At 35.7% G+C, this 21,562-nt stretch overlaps 1 protein-coding gene across 5 annotated transcripts in view; it reads right to left on the bottom strand.

The window, feature by feature from the left end:
• The window catches only part of rab11fip5a (RAB11 family interacting protein 5a (class I)), a 63,092-nt gene extending 42,372 nt beyond the window's left edge, over positions 1–20,720 (bottom strand). For all 5 annotated transcript variants that reach the window (XR_012389218.1, XR_012389219.1, XR_012389220.1 and 2 more), the window contains exon 1: positions 20,038–20,720. Coding sequence is in view for 2 of the 5 variants with exons in the window: in XM_009307214.4 (XP_009305489.1) it covers positions 20,038–20,414 (377 nt within the window). In the remaining 3 variants the exon portion in view is untranslated. The remainder of the gene's footprint in view (positions 1–20,037) is intronic.
• Between the last annotated feature and the right edge of the window lie 842 nt (positions 20,721–21,562).

Consider the following 21,562-nt stretch of genomic DNA (forward strand, 5'->3'; position numbering starts at 1 on the left):
AATTGGACACACACAGATCATTGGACCATACCTGTCAACATTGAGATGTGAAAATAAGGGATTAAAAAAGATTAAAGAGTGGGGAATGATTCTCTAGTTTAGATTTTTCGTTTGACTACATTAAATAACAGAGATACCACAAAAATGCACAGATCCATAATGAAAGCATTCGACTGCAGTACTTTCAAGTCTAAATAAAATGAAAGCACAGAACAAATTCACATTTAAGAGTAAGGGGCGTTCCCTGGTGGTTCGGGAGTATGGATTGCGTATAGGACGGATCGGATCTTTAATGTTTATTGCCACCCTTCATAGAAAGATTGAAAATACAGGAGAAATACGGGAAAAACGGGAGGGTTGACAGGTATGAATTGGACATTTTAGAGTTATTACAATCAATTACAGTTGACTATTACAAGTTCATTTTTCTTTTTCATGGAGAGAATATTCACCAGTATATTGCTAACAATAAGACCTTTCCCATCCCTACATCACAAATATTTTACTGCAATCACTTTTTTTTATAAATGCAGCAATTAAATCTCTCATCAGCAGAGAGAATCATAAAGGCTCAACTAAATTTTACTCAGGATTATGCCGTGTTGGCACAAAAATGGCCCACAGTTCACTTTAGAAATGATTGCAAGCTTCATTTATTTGTGTGTTTTACTCTGATCACCATTTTCCAAAAAATATTTTAAAAAATGTGTTGTTTCAGCACCTCGTTATTTCTGTAAAACAATATTTACATTCAACAACTAATATTCCTTAATAGTTTGAACAATAAAGATCACATTACATAATTTTATATATACTACATTAAGTGTTTAAGATTGTTCTTTAATTTTGATTCCCATTTTTTATTTAATTTATAATTTCATTATGTACAGTACAGTAAAATACACGGCAAGTTGACACATGCACATCGTGTCATTGGACTGTAGGTTGAAATGGGGGTAGTTTTAAATACAGATTCCAAATCAGATTAAAAAGCGATTCATGCATCTGGAAACCACAAATATTCACACATAAACAAACAGAAAAAAGTCTCTCAGCCTTGTAATCCCATGGCAAAGTATCAAAGACTATCAGGCCCATAACAATCTTCTTTCAAACATTTTCGGTTTTCAAAATCATTTTTTTAATGCCTAAGGACCTGTAAAAAAGACTAGATGTACATGTAAATTATTCAGTACCCAGTTTATTTGGACCAAGTTCTTCTTCCTCCAAATTACAACATGTATTTAAAAGGGCTGCCTTCTTATTATCTGTTGCATGCAAATATGTATTTAGTTTGTGTGTGTGTGTGTGTGTGTGTGTGTGTGTGTGTGTGTGTGTGTGTGTGTGTGTGTGTGTGTGTGTGTGTGTGTGTGTGTGTGTTATCTGCACGGCTTGTAGGTACCTGGTTAACCAGCTTAAGTGGCCAAAGCTCTCACCCAGCAGAACAAACCTCCAACTACCTTGTGTGCACCTCAGTTAAAGTCTGTCATAGTTCAAAATAGTTCAGTGGCTTTTGTGTCAATTAGTACTAAATATTTTTTATTGTCATTACTTGGAGTTATGATGAAGTATACTGTAGTAAAAACATCAGTGCTTCTTCTGGACGTCAGGTGACGTCACCCTCGTAAACACCGAATTGCATCATGAGACATAGCCACCTTTTGTGTTATATCCGAGTTAACGTGAGCTGTAATATGGCTTTCGTGTCTTTCGCAGAACAAATATAATGTTACGTTCTTGTTGTGTTAAGGGGTGTAATAGTGAGTCACACTATCGAAAAGGTAAAAAATGATCAAGACGACAGATATTTTAAATTTCCCACTCAGAAGAAAGGATATTGACGGACTGTAGCGATAACAAAAGATGCATCAGGTGTCCTGGCCTGCTGCATTGAGACGCAAGATATATCTTCATTTCTCTGTTTATGCTCTCAACATTTTCACAAAGGTAAGTATGGAAGAATATTTAAGTAAATTTACAACTGTCATTGCTTGAGGCTCAAATAATTATATCAATTCAATGTAACACTTTCATTTTGGGGGTAGAACTGCATTTAAATTTTAATGAATCAACTTAGTGCTATGGATTATGGATTAAAGATTGAAAAGTAATTATTTTTTTAAATATTGTCAAATACTTTTTTAACCTTAGTTACAACTTATATTTGCTGATTTACTTCCCCCTCAGTACATTTGACTGTCCTTTTTCTATAAACAAATATAGGTTTTGTTGAAATCATTCCAATAAATGTTTTAAACCTCCAGACTGTAGCTTCATGAAACTGCAGTTAAAAAAACAGTTATTTTCCACTGTAGAAAAACATATAAATATATTGGATGACAAAGGGATGAGTAAATTATCAGTAAATGTTCTTTCAGGGAGTTAATGCTTAAAAGTTCAAAATTCAATTCAGGTGTCTGATGCTCAAATATGTCATATTTCCATAAGCATGTAGCATTATAGTACATTTATTTTTTACTTATTCTTTTTAAGTGTAATATTTTTGCTGTATATACATTTCTAACTTTGTCATTGCCAGCCAAGCTGCATATGAGATGATGGATACTGACCCAGACTGAGGAGACATGCGAGGTTGAGGATGGTGAGAGACACTGATGAGGAGACACACAACACTGAGGTAGCTGAGACAAATTGAATGCAAATAGTGTATGGAAACTCATAGAAGTAAACCGCCTGTTGGAGGAGAACTGACAGCAGCTGCGTAAATTTGAAGGTTACAAAATGTCTGATGGATTTTGCAACAAGAATGATGCTAAAGTACCAAACAGTAAAAAAAAAATAAAAAATCTTAATAACAAGCACTGATCCATCAACATGACACTCCCTTTTGAAAGTGAAGATGTCACATTACAGCATAGGATTGTAACTGTCAAACAAAACAAAACAATGTTTAACTGTATTGTAGAAAAGCTGTAGTTGTCACTAAAAGTTAAAAGCCCATGTGTATAAATGCATTCTGTGCTTAATTGATACATTTTTTACCAATTTCTTTACATTTTTGTAACTTTATTTCTTTTACTGTGTGTATGAGAGTGTTTCATCCTGTCCTATGTAAACGATATGATGCATTCTTCCAGAAATGATTTTTCCCTCAGTGCCTGAATAAAAATATAGTTTTTATAAATGTAAATAAATGGAGGATGACTTAAAATGTGTTGTTTACTCATTTATTGTTTAAGTTCTTCACAATAACACAACTGGTACATTAAAACCAAACACAAGGTAAGTAGTTTCTTACTTGAACTAAATAATCCTTTAAAGAACTAAGACAAGTGCTTTTGCTCAAACTTAAACATTAAGTCAATTAGTAGTTTGAACTAAATAGTTTACCCACAAATCTAAGGTGACTTACTATTTATCTGCCATCAAGTGCCATCACATTCCTTCTAATAGACAACAACAGGGTGGGCGACATCTAATGTATACATCTATGATTATATTATATATAACTAAATGGATAGACGGCTCATTGCACCAGCATGGCCACTTTTACATTCTCTCATATAGGAGAGTTACCTTCAGTTTCAACACTTCAAGCAGTATATTTACATGCTTGCCAACCCTTCTGTTTTTCCCAGGAGTCTACCGCCACCCTACGGTTTTGTCATCTCTCCCGGAAAACTCCTGTAATACAATACCACCCACACCCCCTTTTTAATATGTATATTTACTAAAGTGACTTACTATTTACCTGCCATCAAATGATTCTAAACCTTCATGAGTTTATTTTTTCTCTTTACACTAATAAAGATATCATGAAGAAAGCTGAAAATCTTTAATAGGAATTGTAGGAAAACCAACAAATACAATGGAAGTCAATAGTTAAAGGTTTTCAGCTTTTATCATATCTGTATTTGTGTTCAACATATCTTAATATTTGGGGTATTATTTTATTTATTTATTTATTTTTTTTTTTCTCTATGCACTCAATGTATTCGACTAAAGAAAATTATTATAGAATTTACTTTTTTTGTTCTGTTGCTTTCATTACAATTATTGTTCGTATTTTTAAAATACTTTGGACACAAACATCTGTCCAATAGTTTGTAAATGTAAATATTAGATGTAACTAATGAAATAAAACAAAACAAAAAAAATACTTACTGTGGTTTAATGGTGTTTAAACTTAATGTATATTAAGACAGTGATGATATGTGACATGTCATTATTATCAGCAATGGGTAGACGGCAGCGCACTCCGTTGGTTTACGGTTAATTCAAACGGATCTATATCCTGAATGTAAGTCAGTTTATCAAAATGACGATCCCTGGCATGTTTATTTAGTTTATTGTGGTACCACATACTCTCGATCTTTTTGTACTTCTCCAGCTTGACCTTTTAATGGCATTTATCTCTCTTGCGTTGTGTCTCTCTCAAGTTGTCACGTGAAGCGATACCACATAAATTGCACAGGTGTGACGTCACACACAACAAACACAAGAGACTGACAAAGACTGATTGGGCTCAAACGCGCACAGCACATTGGTTGCATGTTTCCTAACTTACAATGGGGGAAATAAGTATTGAACAAGACACCATTTTTCTTAGAAAACATATTTCTATATGTGTTGTAGACTGGAAATTTTCACTCGATCTTTGTAACAATCAAAGAATATATATATATATATATGTATATATATATATATATATATATATATATATATATATATATATATATATATATCAGAGGTTGCGTTAGACTTTCTCATCGTCCGTCATTTTGACGGAAAGGGTGGTAAAATTTCTGTCATAACCTGTTATTGACTGTCCTTTAATTTGTGTATTTTCTAATCACTTTTTTTCATTTATATTTTAATAATGAACTTGCACGACGAGCATATAAGCTAAATTGAAAACTCCTATCTGCCTTAACTTATATCTTCCTCCAGCGTCAACCTGAACTAAGTGCTTACCTGTGCGCAATCAAGCGCATAAAGGGAGACTGATACAGAGGCAATTGTCATTAAATTCTGTGTCTTTGAGTCAGAAAGTCAACTTCTCCTGACAGTTTTAATTTTGTTCTGGCAGCTGAAGCCACGTTCTGCTGCCATACTGGAGACCGGAGTTACTAGAGACTCACTTCAGCCAGCGTTTTATAGTTAGGAAACATTTATCCTGAGGAAGTGATCAGAAGTTTGCTGGATTCTCTGAATGTGGGATTTACCGATCCTGCAAGCACTTGTTTCACCGGGAAAAAATACTGCAGCACATCGCATTCCTTCTTATAGACAACAACAGGGTGGGCGGCATCTACCACTAACGTTATAGTGAGATAAGATTCAGCGTAACAGTGTATCCTTGATAAACTGTCCGACATGCACTCCTCTCTGTGGTTTTGTGCTCACACGTGCACATATGCTGCTGCAGCGCATGCCAAAGAGTGTGTGTGCGTGGGGTTTTTAGAAATGCTAGGTGAAACGCCAGTGTGGACGTGGATCATTTTTGTTCTAAAATATTATTTTAAAACTAAGAGGTTTAAGTGTAAATGTGCCGTGTGTGTTTTTCATGATCGGGTTGCTGCTGCAATGGGGGCAGAGGATTGCGATGCCGGCTCAGCATTGTGATGTCTATCGGCCATTAACAATGGACGATGGCATCATCTATCGACCAAACTCTAGTTGGGATTGTGATGAACCAGGAACCACAGTTAAGAAAACATTATTTGTGGAGTCACTGGAAAGTTTATCTTTATTCTAATAATTTGTAAGATTGTGATTTGGATTTGTTTTTAAGGCCCGTTACTGTAAGATTTTGCAACATTTTAAGTTTAAATCATGACCACAAGAAATTATTTGACAACCAAAAATGCATTTCAATATTTATTTATACAATTAAGACTATACAGTGTTATTTTAGATTTCACAATTAAATATCATGTCATGATTGAAAAGTAAGTTTGTTACTTATTTCCCCCACTATTTAAAGTCGTAACGGGTGTTTTGTTTCTAACATGCTGCATACAGTGGACTAGGGCTGGTTGAAAAACCATCTGGTTAAGGAACATTGTATTTTTAATGGCCACGCCATACATAAATTGGTCAACAAGGTGTAAAAAAATGTAAAACAAATTCACAAGTTAAATATCGCTGCAGAAGATTTGAATAAAAAATATTTGTGTAAATATTGCAGTTGCAGGAATACAGAGGTATTTTTTGCAAGTTTTGCTGAGCCTAGGAAAGATTAGCTGTCAGCTCGGCTTTGACTTTGTCTTTCGATTGAATGACAGGTTGTAATGCTGCTGCCTTTTTCTTAAAAAGATACACTGGAAGTAAAGGACTGAAGATGGTAAATGTAATGCCTAATTTAACCCAATGCATAAAGTTGTGGACGTATAGCAGGAGCAAATAAAAGCACCAGATGTGTGTCTAATATAAAATAATACATTTAATCTATTTTTCTTTTTTCCCCATTTCAAATACCAATCATTTAATGCGCTTTGCACCATTCTCTGTATTATGCTGCCTGAACTGTCTGGTTTTCAACTAGGTTCGCTAAATGACGTCATGGGGGTGGGTACTTTCATTTTCATTGCTAGAGCGGTTGCTTATCTCTGCTTGTGTTCAAACCAAAATATCAGCGTGGTTCGAACTAAGATCGGCACGGTTTTTCACATGGCAGGTTTTTACGTCCTTCATACATGTTGAGATCGAGTTTATCGACTTGATGAGGGAATATGTCTTGACAATCCAGATGTGACTCAGACTAATGCAACAAGTAAAATCCTACATGACTTTTAACAGACAGTCAAGCAGGTCGCACACCAGAAGCGCAGCGACACGGCGCGCACATGACAGTTTAAAGTATCTCACACCAGGGTACGAAGACTTGTGTTGAAATCATACTGAAACATTGAGTACGCACAAAGCTATAAATGTGCGTATGCAGTAAAAAATTCAGATGTATGAAACACTGCGTACGCCGAATCTAACGCATATTCTCTTTGTACATCTGAATGAACGTTAAACTGAGCGCAACATGCACAAGCACAAAACTCCTCCCTGCCTCCTTCCCCATATGAATATGCCAATGACTCTACTTTGGCAAAACCCAATGAAATAGCAATGGCAAAAGCAAGCAAGAAGAGAAACTTTGAACAGAATGTGAATTGGAGGTGCTGCTTTCGGAGATAGATTGGAGAAAAGCAGTGTTTTTTGCAAGTTTGTCCTCTGGAATTTAATAACAAAAGTAAAAAATATAGCGTGAGAGTTTAGCTGATGTGGTTAACACAGTTGGGTCTGAACATCGCACTGAGTGGAATAAAAAAGAAATATATGTAAAGGTGTACAATTTTGTAGTGTCTTTATCAGCATGAGTGGCGTAGCTCGTAAAACACATGGCAATAAGTTTTGACACGTTCGAGCAAGAACTCGGTTCGAATCCAGCGTCTGATGAACTCGTTTTTTTGGGGGGTTTTTGTCCCCTGCTGCATATCAGATTTTGCCTATACTCTTCATCATGAGGAAGACAAGTAGGAATCATTAATAAGTCTGTGCATCTTATTTTATTTGCCCATTTATTGAATGGAAATGTTTTTGATTCATGTATACAAATTCATCTTTAGATGGCACCTTTATAGCAATGTGTGTGCAGTAGATTGCTCCAATTACATTGGGAAAAACGGCGACCGTTGCAAATTGCGCTTTACTGTTTGGCTGGTCAACTGCATGGTATGGAAACCTTATATACCTGCTAGACATGCGGATGAACCATTCTCATACAGCTGAGAAGAAACTTTGTAGAGTGCAATTTAACACAACTGCCTCTAGGAGTCGCCAATGGAAATAAAAGACACGCACAAGAAATGTGTATACGCCAGGCATGAAGTTGGCATGGAACAATGCACATTCTCATGTTTACTTCATCATTAGTAAATCAAAACGTGAGCGATTCTGAGCGTGAAACCTGGCGTACGCAAAGTTTTTGTGCATACGCAGCGTTGATACAAGAGGCCCCTGACGCGCACATTCGCATGATATTTTAACATGAAGCTAATTAGAGGGCGCTCTGTGGCGCGGCTGAAATATGAACTGCGTCCTGAATCGTGGCTGGGTGTGTGTATAGAAACCCGTTTAGAACTCTAAAATCCATGATGCCGTGCAGCGATGTCTGGTGTGCGACCTGCTTCATACAGAGAGTGAACCAAAGCGCATTGGTGCCATTATAATGTATCAAATATTTAAAAAAATATATAAAGAATCTTGATTTCTCGATTTAATATAATATTAAATCGTTGTCAAAATGCAAATACGAATTAATTGAAAAATATCGCCCAGCCCTACAGTGGACCAATAAGAAACAGACTAGGTCATTGGACCAGTCACCACAAACTAGCATCACGCAAAGGAGGAATTTATGAATTATAGTTTGTTGAGCACAATAAGATAAAAATAGATGCATATTATAAGACAACGAAAGTGTTTCATAACTTAGACATACTTATGTATGTCAGGCATATATGGTGGGGACCAAATTATGATACTTTGCCTTGTTTTCTAGGAACTAATGTATGTGTGAGGTAAAAATCTTTACATGGTGGTTGAACAGCAAAAGGTAACTTCTTTGTCTTTGAAGATTCAGAAGCGATTACTCAGCAAGTCAACTTTGTTTTGTTTTCTTTCATTTGTTTTCTTTGTAGCATCTTTTATGGTAATCACGCTAAACCAATGAGCACAAAACGCCCACTAGTTCCAGTATCAATGTAAATAACCTAGATTCAGCACTCCAATCATTTCACCTCTATCTGAGGTGAGCAGCAGACTCCTGCCCTGTGGTAAGATGTGGCCTATATTACTCAGCATCAAGCACAAAAGGCACTCATATCACAGTGCTGTAAATAGACAGAAGCACACCTTTCTTTAAGGCCAATCATAGAGCAGATAAAACATGACAAAATGGTTTAATCATGAAGTGCAAAGTCAAGATTGACATGATCGTTGTGTCTTCAAGTGGTAATTTGACAACCCACACACATGATTCATCTGTCTACACGACTCCTCCACCTACACAAACAAGGGGAGATACCAGCACTCAATCTGGAAATCACCAGGTACCAGGAAGTGAGCCACATATTCTGCAGTATTAAACTCCCAGGGTCTTTAGTGAACCAAGTAATCTAAAAGTAGAGGTCTTAATACCCCATTCAAAACTGACTGGACCACAAAAGCTGCGATTTTCAAGCATGTCTTTGAAGCACAGTAATAAATGTCCTCCAAAGGCCAGTAGGGTGCTCTGAAAAATGAAGAAACCCAGGAAATCCCCTGGGGAAAATAGTGGTTGCTAAATAAACATTATATTTAACTGCTTTCCTTGATACAGCTTGACTAAAAAATGCAAGACTATGGTAATATACTCACAAAAGGGTTTATTTCAAACACTCAACCGTAGTTTTTGATGAGTTTGGAGTAAATACAGATTTTGTTTTGTAATAATTTATGCAGCATTTACTATAGCCGTTGTTCATTGAGAAGCTATGCTTGTTTGTTTATTTAACCTCAAAAGACAGTGTACATTAATCAACGCTGCCCAAAAAAGTAAATTAGGACTACACAATTATTCAAAAAAAGATCACATCATCTTGATTCAACCCCCACATGATCCAGCATCTCCATAATTCAGCCAATTACATTATCAAGTTCGGGAGAGAAGCATAAAGCCAGACGCACAAGTCTTAAAGGGTCACGAAACACCAAAACACATTTTTTGAGCTGTTGACAGTCGTATATGTGTCCCACACTGCTAAAAACACTATTAGGACACCTATATTTCACTAAAAAGTGTAAATTGGTTGTTTTTGCGTTATTTCAAGCAAATTCGTACTTCCTGTTTGAAACGAATTTTTGAAGCTGCGTCACGGTCATGACATAATAGCGTGTATTCCAGCGTGCAGACTGGGCGTCTGTGCCAGAGTGAGTCTTATTACGTCTTACAGTGTGATGCATTAATGCATGAGTAAGGCTTGGTTCAAACCAATCAGCGCGCTCTATTGTGCAACTTCATTAATATTCATTAGTGTCACCGTGTTTACGCCCCAGAGACGCCACGTTGTGTTGGCAAAACAAGCATGAAATGTTGCTTTTATAGTTTGCTGCCATTAAGTTTCGTTTTCATTTTCTCTCTGTGAGAGTTCAGCTGGAGTCACGTGTGGATTACAGTGTACGCGACGCTCGACAACAATAACTTAAAGTTACGTGTCTAAGGAGGATTATTGTTTACCTCAGAGCTGTTCTCATCTGCAAACGCTGAAATCCGGATTCGCTTGTAACGTTAGTCTTCTCTTCATAATGACGCGGCTCTAGTTGCTGGTGATTGTCCTGTCTCTACAGATTTGGTAAGTGAGCGACCAGTGCTCTTTGTTTATTCAGTTTGTTCGTATCGAATTAAGTTAACTATTGCACTGAGTGCAAACATAGCACCGCATTTTGTGACCGGAATAACACACGCGGCTTTCTGACACTACCTGCCGAGTGCATCTAAGTTTCCGGGAAATGCGGAGGGTTTTTTTCTCTCATTCGCCGTGCGGTATCAAACATTGCATGAAAAATACACGCTTAGAGCAGATCCTCGAATCAAATATCGCGTTTGTCGCGAGGGGCATGAATGAATTCCCTGAATGAAAGAGCCAAACTGCAATTAAAGTCCACCATTTAATAATTTGGCAAATAATTCGACTACAGATGTCCATGTAGGTTGAACACCATCACTTTCTCATGTGCGTGTATTTTGACTGAAACTCGTGCGTGCCCAAATAGACACTCCCACACCATCCCACTTTAGTTCCTCCGACACTCCCCCCTAAACAGAGCTGGACACGCCCACTTTTCTGACTTTTTCCAAAGTAGAGGTGTGAAAACACCCTGCTGAAACGAGGGGGTTTCATGGCCCTTTAACATTGTTTTATATACATTGCTCAGCAATGTGGACACCTCCAAATGGTGTTGAAAGAGTTCCATACTGTATTTATATGATATAATTCACCCCGAAACGTAATTTCTGTCTTAATCACAGCCGCGAAATCACACGTGACCTGACCGTGAGCAGTGCATTTACAAGAGTGGACACGCACACCAGCTAATGTAGTATACTTTAGTAAACAGAACCTGCATAGGCTGTGATTAACATGAAATAAAGTTCTAAAATAACATTCAGTTTGGTGCACAAAGAGATCGTTTGGGAGCTGCACAACATTTAAATGATAATATCACATTTAAAAGTTATGATTATGACAAGCATTTGATATGTTTTTCTTTTATAGCAAAATGCTATACAAGAGAATAAACGTATAACAGTGTTAGTATAACTACTCTAGCCTATAACGTTGAATATAATGCAGCAGGGAATCTGATGATCTCAAATGTCTCATTTTGTCAGTGACAAAAATAGTCTAATAATGTTGTCAATGACAGATTGCAAGCATATGTCTCAAACATAATAATTCAACTTTAGAATTTGGAATAATTATATTCTGATGTAATTAGATGTGATGCATTAACAACCAGGACAAATTTAAAGTATACTCAAGTCCACCATTTCAAGTCTATGAAAAATGTATAATTTTAACCAACAGTAGACCTACATATAGACCTAATATTATTATTGTTTCTCTCACCATGTGTTTGTGATTGTGATTCTCATTTAAGCTAGAATCATGCAGTCCTAATGTAAATGTACCCAAATAGCCCAAAGACTAGTTTTCATTAGTGGTATGCGATTATCTCAATGTCTCTATCAACTGATTAAACCAAATTAAATTTGAAACCAATCTTTTTTTTTTTTTTTTTTGCGTAGCTTATGAGTGCACTACGACTGTAGTGAACTTTGTTCCATCTATAGGCGCGGTAGAGAATTACTAGATGTGTACGGAAGGTATACTAAAGAATGTAGGAATAAACAACTTCAGAATAATGTTTTGTGTTAAAGAAAGAATTTCAGAAAGGTTTAGAACCATTTCAGCGTAAGTGGTAAGGAAATGTTCATTATTGATTGAACTGTCCCTTTTAAAACCTATACGGATATCTTCAAATTATTTACTGTCACTCTTCACAGTTTAGTAAGTTTCAAACTTTATTTAAACACACCCTATCAAACTAATTGAGTCCTACAGGCTTGTTTAAAACATAACAGGTATGTTGGAGTTGGGTTGGAAATAAACTGCAATGCTGCGGCCCTACAGAAACTGAATTTGGCACCTGTGCCTTAGTGTGCAAGTATTCAAGTCCCAATGAGCAACTAAAGTAGAGTGAATTCTGCATTTAAGCGCCATTTTTTTTTTATGTGTCATTCAGTCTGTTCTACGTTTTACTCATCAAACATGCAACATGTCTCGATCTTTCTTTAAGTTCATTCACGTTCTTTGAGGCAATGTTAACATGCAGTCCTGTGCAGCACAGAAAAACTGACTGATAAACTATTTAGAAAGACCAAAACATCTAACTTTGACTACTGGACTCAGGTGCATACAGTTTCTGACATCACCAACAACTGGCTGTGAATACATAATACATATTATTTTTGGATGTTTTCATGGTTTGGTTGTTTAGAACAGTTTATTTTAACATTGTTGTTTTTATTTATAAATTGTAACACAATTTGTATAAAACACTTTTGTACATAATTGTTAGCACACTGTAGTGTACATTTAATACTAATTTATTTTAGTTACAGATCTGTCTTAATGGTCATGTGAAGCTAATTCATCTCATCTCATCTCATGAAAATAAATATTACTAAATATATAAACTTTTGTATTTAAAAAACACACCGTTATCTATTCTCATCTCATTTAGAAAGGTTTGAAAAATAGACTTCACACACATTTCACATCTATTCTGGTGACATCTCATGCAGAAGTGAAACCAGAAGAGCTAGAGTGCAGCACTGTAGGGCCTGTATTTAATACAAAATAAATTATTTCTGATTTGCTGGCCTTTCACAGGAAGTGGGGCGTATATAGAGAATAAACGGCTTACAGCTGTAGAGTCGAGATAGTGTGAGCCTCACTCACCCGCAGCCACTCAGAAAAACACAGTTTCTCAGAATTATACACTTAAAAATGGGTAAAGACACTCCACAGCATGCATAACAGGTTTAAAAAGCATCTCTTTAAATGTCACAGAGAAAAACACAAGAGAACATATTTTCTTTTTGCCTCAGCATGAATAAGAAATGTTTAAAAATGTATCAATAATGGGAGCATGAAGATGTCATGCTCCACTGGTCGATGAAAACTTCCATCTTGAGTTACTTTGAGTTTCTGATGTCTTTTATTGAACACTATACTGCTGTGTTCTAAAATTTTTGTTTACTTCTGTTTAGGAGGATTTTTTTTTAATGTTAATGACATCAGGGATCCAAACAGGTGGTAATTTATAAATAATGTGTAAATATTTTTTTCTTCTCAAAAGTATGATTTTAAAAAGACAATTTGGCATGGTCAAAGACAAGACAACCTTAATCTAATCTAATTTACATGACATAATTTGCATGGAAAGCATAAATGTCTACAGTAGTTATTTAAACCACTTTTGAGGGAAAAACAATTATTTACATTTATTTATCAATTTTGGCGTGGCGCCCCGCCATGGAAGAATGAATGTGTGTGAACACACACACACACACACACACACACACACACATGGTTTCCGCTACATTCATTCTTCCATGGCTTTCAGTTAGATGAACACAGTTTCTATAGTTATACTTTATTTATAGATAAAGTATGACTCTGCATATAATCACTCTATCTTGCTGGAGTTTATAGCCGTTTCGCTTTACTTCAGGATGCATTAACACCGCTCTGAAGGTCTAATCGCTGTTTTAAATTATCCAGAGCTGTATGAATGAACAAATCTTGAATATCACAATATAATTAAATATTACAATTGTAACAACATAGACAGCAACACTTTTGCACAATCGATATCCAGCTGATTTAGTCGTTTCATAAGAGGACCGTGCTTCTTCTCTTCTTTTTTCCTTGTCAACATAAAGGCAGTGAGGTGCGCCTCGCGTTTTTGGAATGAAAAAAGCACGTTAGCTGTGGTCGGCCACTTGTTTAACTGCAAGACATACTTAACTTGCGGGACGATAACGTATAACCCGTGGCTACAGACACATTTGCCAAAGAAGCAAAATGGAAGAAGAATATTGCTGTTTGAAACAGACGTGTTAATGCCAAAAAAAAATAAAATAAAAAAAATAAAAAAATAAAAAAATAAATAAATAAAAATAAAAAAAATTGCTGATGTTGACCTGGATCTGCGTCATAAATGCAACAAATAGGCTTTACCTTTTATTTTACAGCTTATAAAGCATGTATGCACATTAATGCAATATCATATTTAAACAACAAAACTGTTAACAAAAAGAACATATTGCACACTTTTCATCACGTAGCGCGCGCACTTGAACCGCGAGGGAGAGAGAGGAAACCATATAGCAAGACATAATCTTTAAAATAATGATTTCTATTAAAAATGTAAAAAGGTTTTGTGATTAAAATAATAACAGCAGGGCATTAAATAAATGCAAATTTTCCGTGGAGCGAGCGATTTGAGGAAGTCTGCGATTTTTTTTTGACGGAATACAAAAATATGATTGGGAAAAAAAAGCCTATGCCGGTTATTAAAAATAATCAGTCAGTGTTTTTGATTTGTAATATAAATTAATTATTTAAGTAGGAAAATAATTTAAGGCAGTCCTATTTATTTTATTCATTTTATTTAGTTTATTCTGTTCTTCTGTGCTAAACTGCAGGTGTGTGAAAATGCTCTGTTGTACTGTTCTATTATTAATATGCTAGCATATAAAAAATAAATCAGTATTTTAAAATGCAATATTTAATGTGTCTGACACAAAATAGACACGTTAATTTGTTTAATATAAAATTAATAGTAATCTGACCAGTTAACCGTTAATAACCGATTAATGAGCGGCGGTTGTCGGTTAGCAAAATTAACCGAAATGAGCATCCCTAATATATATATATATATATATATATATATATATATATATATATATATATATATGTGTGTGTGTGTGTGTGTGTGTGTGTGTGTGTGTGTGTGTGTTTTACTGAATATTAAAATATAGGTGTAACTGTCATACAGTGTAACATATATTTGCATAACATTAAAACAGAATACTTATTCTAACCTGTCATTTTTTTATTTTCGTATTTTTTATTGTGACCCTGGACCAAAAACCTTGTTGCAAGGGTATATTTTAAGGGGATATTTTTGGCTATCGCTAAAACATGTATGAACTAAAATTTGACTACTGCCAAAAATATGGGTCAAAATGATTGTTTTTTTTATGGCAAAATTCTAAAGATATAAAGATCATGTTTTATGGATATGCTTTGTAAATTTCCTACAGTAAATATATAAAACCTTAAATTGTTTAGTAATGTGCATTGCAACTTTTAAGTTTTTTTCTCAATGGTTTTATGTTTTTAACCCTCAGATTTCAAATTTTCAAATTTGTACTGTATCTCTTTCAAATGTTGTTCTGTCATAACAAACCATACATCAACCAAAAGCTTATTTATTTCACAATATTGACCCATGTGACAGGTTTTGTGGTCCATACATGGTCTTTTAACTTGTCATCGAGTGTTTATTGATTAAATTCTTCTGACTTTTTTGTGGTATATAAACTGTTGTTACACAGGAAGACATTTTAGTCTTTAGTCTTTTGTAAATAATGGTAAAAATAATTTGTCAAGACATTCTAATGTAAGGGTGGTGACCCATTAAAGATGCACTGTGAAACCCAAGAGTCAACTTTATCAAATAAAATGTGTAGTTAACTCAAAATATACTGAAAGTTAATTCTACTCAATTGAAAAGAGTTTTGAACTCTGTGTTGAAGTTATTGAGTTAATCAAATACCTCATTACTTCAACTTGCTGTAAATCAGTGGTTCTCAAACTGTGGTACACGGGCCTCCTCCTAGTGGTACGCGGAGGAATCGCCAAATAATGAAATACACAATAAACACTTTTAATCCTTTGATGTGTACTATAACATCAATGTGATCTGCATCGGCTATTTTGTGTAGCGTACGATCACAGCGCTGTGCTTAGAATGTTTATTTTAGTGCAATGTGTCATAAACTGTTGAAAAATCAGATTATGAAGCATGAATTGACTGACAAGAAAAGTGGCCAATCACAGTCGACCTTGTCAAGTTTTGCGTGAAACGTAAGGGCAGGACAAAGGCTTTCTGAGTTGCAGAGACAGAAAAAAATAACTTAAAAACAAATATTTTGTTGGAATAATGCTTCTTGGATGTTTTCACTATAGAGATGTCTAGCAGAGTAATTAAACCGCGGACATATTTCCTGCCTATTTGATGATCTACATACACGTTTGCTCTCCAACAGCGAGTCGACTCGCCTCTGACCTGTCACTCCTCTAAACACGGTATGGCGGCGCGGGAATGGAGGTTTTGCGCAATTACTCGTTTCTGCAAATGTGGCGAGTGCTTTATTTTAACACGAGAGCGCATTCATGTACGCAAATCGCTAAAACAGATATGCAAGCTCTTAAATAAGCTTTTTTCAAATGAACTGCAAGTGCTCTCATGATCGCGTGTGTGCTCAGATTGAATACAATCATGATCTCTCCACTATTAAAGTAAACATTATTTATCTTTGCTCCTTTACTAAATTTAGTCAAAAGTATTCAAAGTTATCAAGTATTTAGAATTAGATTAATGCATGATCGATGACAATGCTAATGGACAATGCGTATATTTTTCTGTATTGTGAAGTGAAATTTGCTTTTAGCAAAGGTGGAACTTTTTTATTTCTTTACGACAAAAGAATTATGCTGGAAATGTTTCTGGAGGAGGTATTTGTGTGATGTATACATTTAGCTGTATTCTGATCTGTCTTAAAGCATTACAGGTCAAAGCAATCCGTTGTTACTTATTGTTTATTTGTCAAAATTAACAATAAGGCTCTTAAAGCATTGCTTTGATAAATGTGTTGTTGTCATATTTCAAATACCTCAAGTAAAATAAAGTCATTTGTTTTATTTTTTTTACTGACAGTGTACTTGTATTTTTTGTAAAGTTTGTATTTTAGTTTAAGATCAAGTGTAAAATAAAATCTACATGTGATGTACAGCTATTTAAGAAACAAAATTGCCATATTTTAAAGAAAAATAGTGTAAAATATGTAAATAAAAGGCCAAATTTAAATATTTTCATCATATACTTTAATTAAACCTTTCAAAGCTTGAAAATATTTTTTTTTAAAATGGGCAAAAAGTGTCTCTATGGCCTTAAAGATTATGTGGTAGTTTTACCAGTGCTATTGAAAAAGATTAATTGTCATGAAAGGAAAAAAATCGACCATACTTGCTTTGTTAGTGCAAACTCCTATACATGTACCTTTGGGATTTAAGCAATTAAACCATTCAATCAGGTTTAAACTTAAAAAAAAGTGATTTCATAATGAAAATCTGATTTTTTTTTTTTTTCAGAAGTAACCAACTAGAACTTTTTAAAAGAGTACTTTGTACTTTTACCTAATATTAGTATTATTTACTAAAATTTGTGTTATTTTAGCAGTGTAATAGTATTTTTACTTGAGTACAAAAAAAGATTTCACAAGCATTTAGTGCAGGTTTATTATATTATTAATACATGATTAATAAATATAATAATAATAATAATTATTATTATTATTATTATTAATGCTTTTTATTTGTATCAATTACTATGGAATGTTTTATGGGTTGCTGAGAATACATTTTACTTCTTCAAAACATAGCATGTCAGTCTTGAAAATAAAAAATAGGTGCTTAAAATTCCTTGATTTTCATTAGGCTGTGCCTGTATGAACCCTGTCATAAGTACATTTAACATATATCTGTCAGAAATCAAGATTTGTCAGAAAGTGTATGAATATGACATATAGCCAATATTTATGAGGTCCAAGCAACATTTCCAGCTTTTGATGAATAGGCTACTATGAATACTTTAGATCAGAGGTTCTCAAAGTGGGGGTCGGGACCCACCGAGGGGTCGCGGGACAATGAAGGGGGGGGGGGGGGGGGGGTGTCGCCTGGTGATTTTCAAAAATCAATAAATTTTTATTAAACCTTAAGACTTACTGTATTTTATCAATAACCTACTGAAGAGAAAAAAATAGTCGCTTATAGTTACTATAAACTATATAGTTACTATAGTAGCTTATAGTTACTAGTTCTATTGGATTGCGACTTCTCGGGTAATTACATTATACTAAAGATACAGCAATACTGTCAGATGCAGCAGATTTTGTAACACCAGGTTAAACTTTCTAGCCCATTTACAGCACTGACATAGATAAAAAAAAAAAAATAGACTTGGGTCTATTGCTGTGTTTGTGCGCGTCATTGCATACAAGGTTTCTGTATTTATAACCACCACCTCAGAGAATATTGGGGGTCACGAGTCACTGGCATTGTCATTTTGGGGGTCGCGGGCTGAAAAGTTTGGGAACCCCTGCTTTAGATTGAAGTATAGCAGTTTTCTTTTTACTTTTTAAGATCAGTGCCTTTTTTTATTAACTTTTAAAAGCACATTTCAATTTAAACGTGTTTTTTTTTTATATCTGCAAGCACAGTTAATGTTCAGACTATTTTAAATGTTTAAGTGACTGACAATAATACATATTCTTAATGATAGAAATTAATCTGCCTCGTTTTTAAACTGTGCACAGCTTAATTAGGCCTACAACGCTATTTTTTCATACTGGTCATTATGGTGGTACTTGGTGAAAAAAGTTTGAGAACCACTGCTGTAAATGGAGTAAATTCACAGTGCTCATATAGATTAGTTTAACTCAAATAGCAATCAGTTTCCCAAAATGGTTTCAGTTGCCTTAACTTATTGGGTTTTACAGTACTCAGTTAGTTTGAGTTCTATTTATTTATTAGGTTTTACAGTGCTCAAATTGCTTTGTTTACTCAAATGGATTAGGTTTACAGTACTCATTGGGATTAGTTTTTGAATTTAAATTGTTTTTTGCAATCTGTTTCCTTAAATGGTTTGAGTTTCAGTACCTTAACTTTTTGGGTTTTACAATGCGTTACACTTTTTTTATGCTAGACATTTTGTCTTGACCCACTAATGTATAAAGTATATGCAATTTTTGTTCTTGAAACATCTGCCATAAAAACAACTAACTTTTAAGTCATCAATAATTAATTTAAATGATCATGCAGTACAACAAATTATAGATTGATGGACTTATTAAGCCAACTTTAGCATGTGAGATGAGAAGATTTAAATGCATTCATTTGTATGAAAGATGTGAACCACATTTTTAGAACAGAAAAGTATGCTAAAGGAAGGTCGACCCAGGGCAACTGATTGTATGAAAACCAATAAAAGTTCAATGAAATAGCCACCAATTACCCAAAATGTTTCAATAATTTTTAAACCACAGAATACATCAACAAATATAACAGATAAAGGGCCCTCAAAGCACATGACCCAAACCTTCACTTTCCAACTTGTGCTTCTATGTTGCATAATCAAGAAAAAAGTATCAGCACATCTAGTCTGATCATCATTATCAGTGATACACTGAACACTTTATACACAACTTTACTATTAATCAAACATGTACATGTGAAAAATAACAATACCCAAGAGTTTCTCGACACTGATCCTGAAGCCCCCAAAATACACATTTGTAATCTCTCATGAGACCCACCCATTTGAGAACCTGGAGATCTGAATGGGGTCTTCCATGAGGATTGGGAAAGGTGTACCACCAAAAGCACCCCTGAACCAAAGAAAGGGAAACACCAAAAGAAAATTCCCCCACTTTCCCTTCAGTCAACAACATCCAGGCCCACTTAAGAGGGCGTGACTGCAGAGGAGCAGATTGCAGCACTCTGAGTAAGACACATCCGACAGGGCTGATAATGGCTCGTATTAATCTTCATTCCTCCACACAGTAAAAGCCACTGCTGCTCCTTCAGACTGATATAAACACAAAAAAAAAAAACACAAACTTACTCATTCTTCTTGCTCTTCCGATCCTGAAAGGCTTTATGCAGCGGTAAAACAGCTTGGCCCAGGAACACATCCAGCCCTATCAGAGCTCGGTGCATAACGGTGAGGGTCAGGTCGCCACTACCGGGTGGGTACGCGTCTCGCCCTTCCTCCTCCAGTATCCCTGGCTGCAGCTCAAACGAGCATTCCTCGCCCCATTCCGGATCGGTAGTCTTCTCCATCACGCACGTGGAGTATTTCTCCTTGCCCAGCTGGATGATGGTGTACACGTCGCTGGTGCCGTGTTTGCCCTTCGCGCGCAACCCTCGGGCCCGCAGCACCGTTACCTGCACGTGCGTTGGCACCCATCGCTGGTCCTCGTCGCTCTTCGCCAAGGACATGGTCACCGGTGCACCGCGCACGGGCACATAAGACAGTGGTGCGGCTGAACTCGCACAGTATCCGTGCCAGCCTATCGTTTTTGTGCTCCACAGCGACACATTTTTAAGATGCAGCGCGCGTGGGTCGTCGAGCCGCCCGCGGTGATGATGAAGCGGCTGCCGTGTGTTCGCGCGCCGGCGTGGAGCGTTTGTCCGGGGCGAGCGGACAGGTTTCCCTCTGCGGCGTTACAGCCACCGTGCAGACCGGTCCACCGACGTCACTGCTCTCCGCAGGACAAGGAAGTGACTAGAATCGGTACCCGGACTACAGCATACCGCATTCATGCTGCTTTAAAACACAGTACGCGCAGTCTTGTTCATTTTCTTTTATTTAATCTTTTATTAAAGCTAATGCGATACAGTACCTACACGAGCGGGGTGAGAAGCCGAATACTGATGACATAACATTGCAGATGCGGGAATGCGCGGACTTTAAACGGGGAAGCTGCTGCTTGAGGGCAGAGTTTTAACCCTCGTGTTGTCCTGAGAAACTTCACCCACATGGGATCTTCCTGCAGTTTTGGCCATCAGTGAAAGATATTACACAATCATGAATTTTTGATCAGGGCTATAGGGGCAAAAGCTCTTCCTTGTAATTAAAATGTGAGAGGTACACATGTTAAACAAATAACGTAAATAATAGTAACAACAACATGATGATAAATGTTACTATAGGTGAGCCACAAACTGGAAAGGAAAATAAAATAACATGTTAAAAAACTTCAGGACCCAACTTTTGCACAAGTTGTTTTTCTTCCTGGTTATTTCAGCCATATCTACAGTGTTAAATAAGGCCTGTATATTTTTACGGTTTACACTTGACTTTACAGATATATTTGGATAACTTTTTATTTAGTACATAGATATTTCTGAAATAAATCTATAATGTGCATCCACCTTTCGTGTACAAAAAAAACGAATCATTTCCTCTTAAAGGGACAGCACCCCAATTTTTAAATAATATTTTTTTTTACTCAAACACAGGCCACAAAATATGTTGCTGACCTTTAATTCCTTAGAGTAAAACCTTAATGAAGATTATTAGCTGTGGTTTCTTAAAGACTTATAAAATGTAAGTCAACAATTACATGCAATTTGATAGTAGAAAA

This window comes from Danio rerio, chromosome 13 (genome assembly GCF_049306965.1).
Source record: "Danio rerio strain Tuebingen ecotype United States chromosome 13, GRCz12tu, whole genome shotgun sequence".
Classification (NCBI taxonomy): Eukaryota; Metazoa; Chordata; class Actinopteri; order Cypriniformes; family Danionidae; genus Danio; species Danio rerio.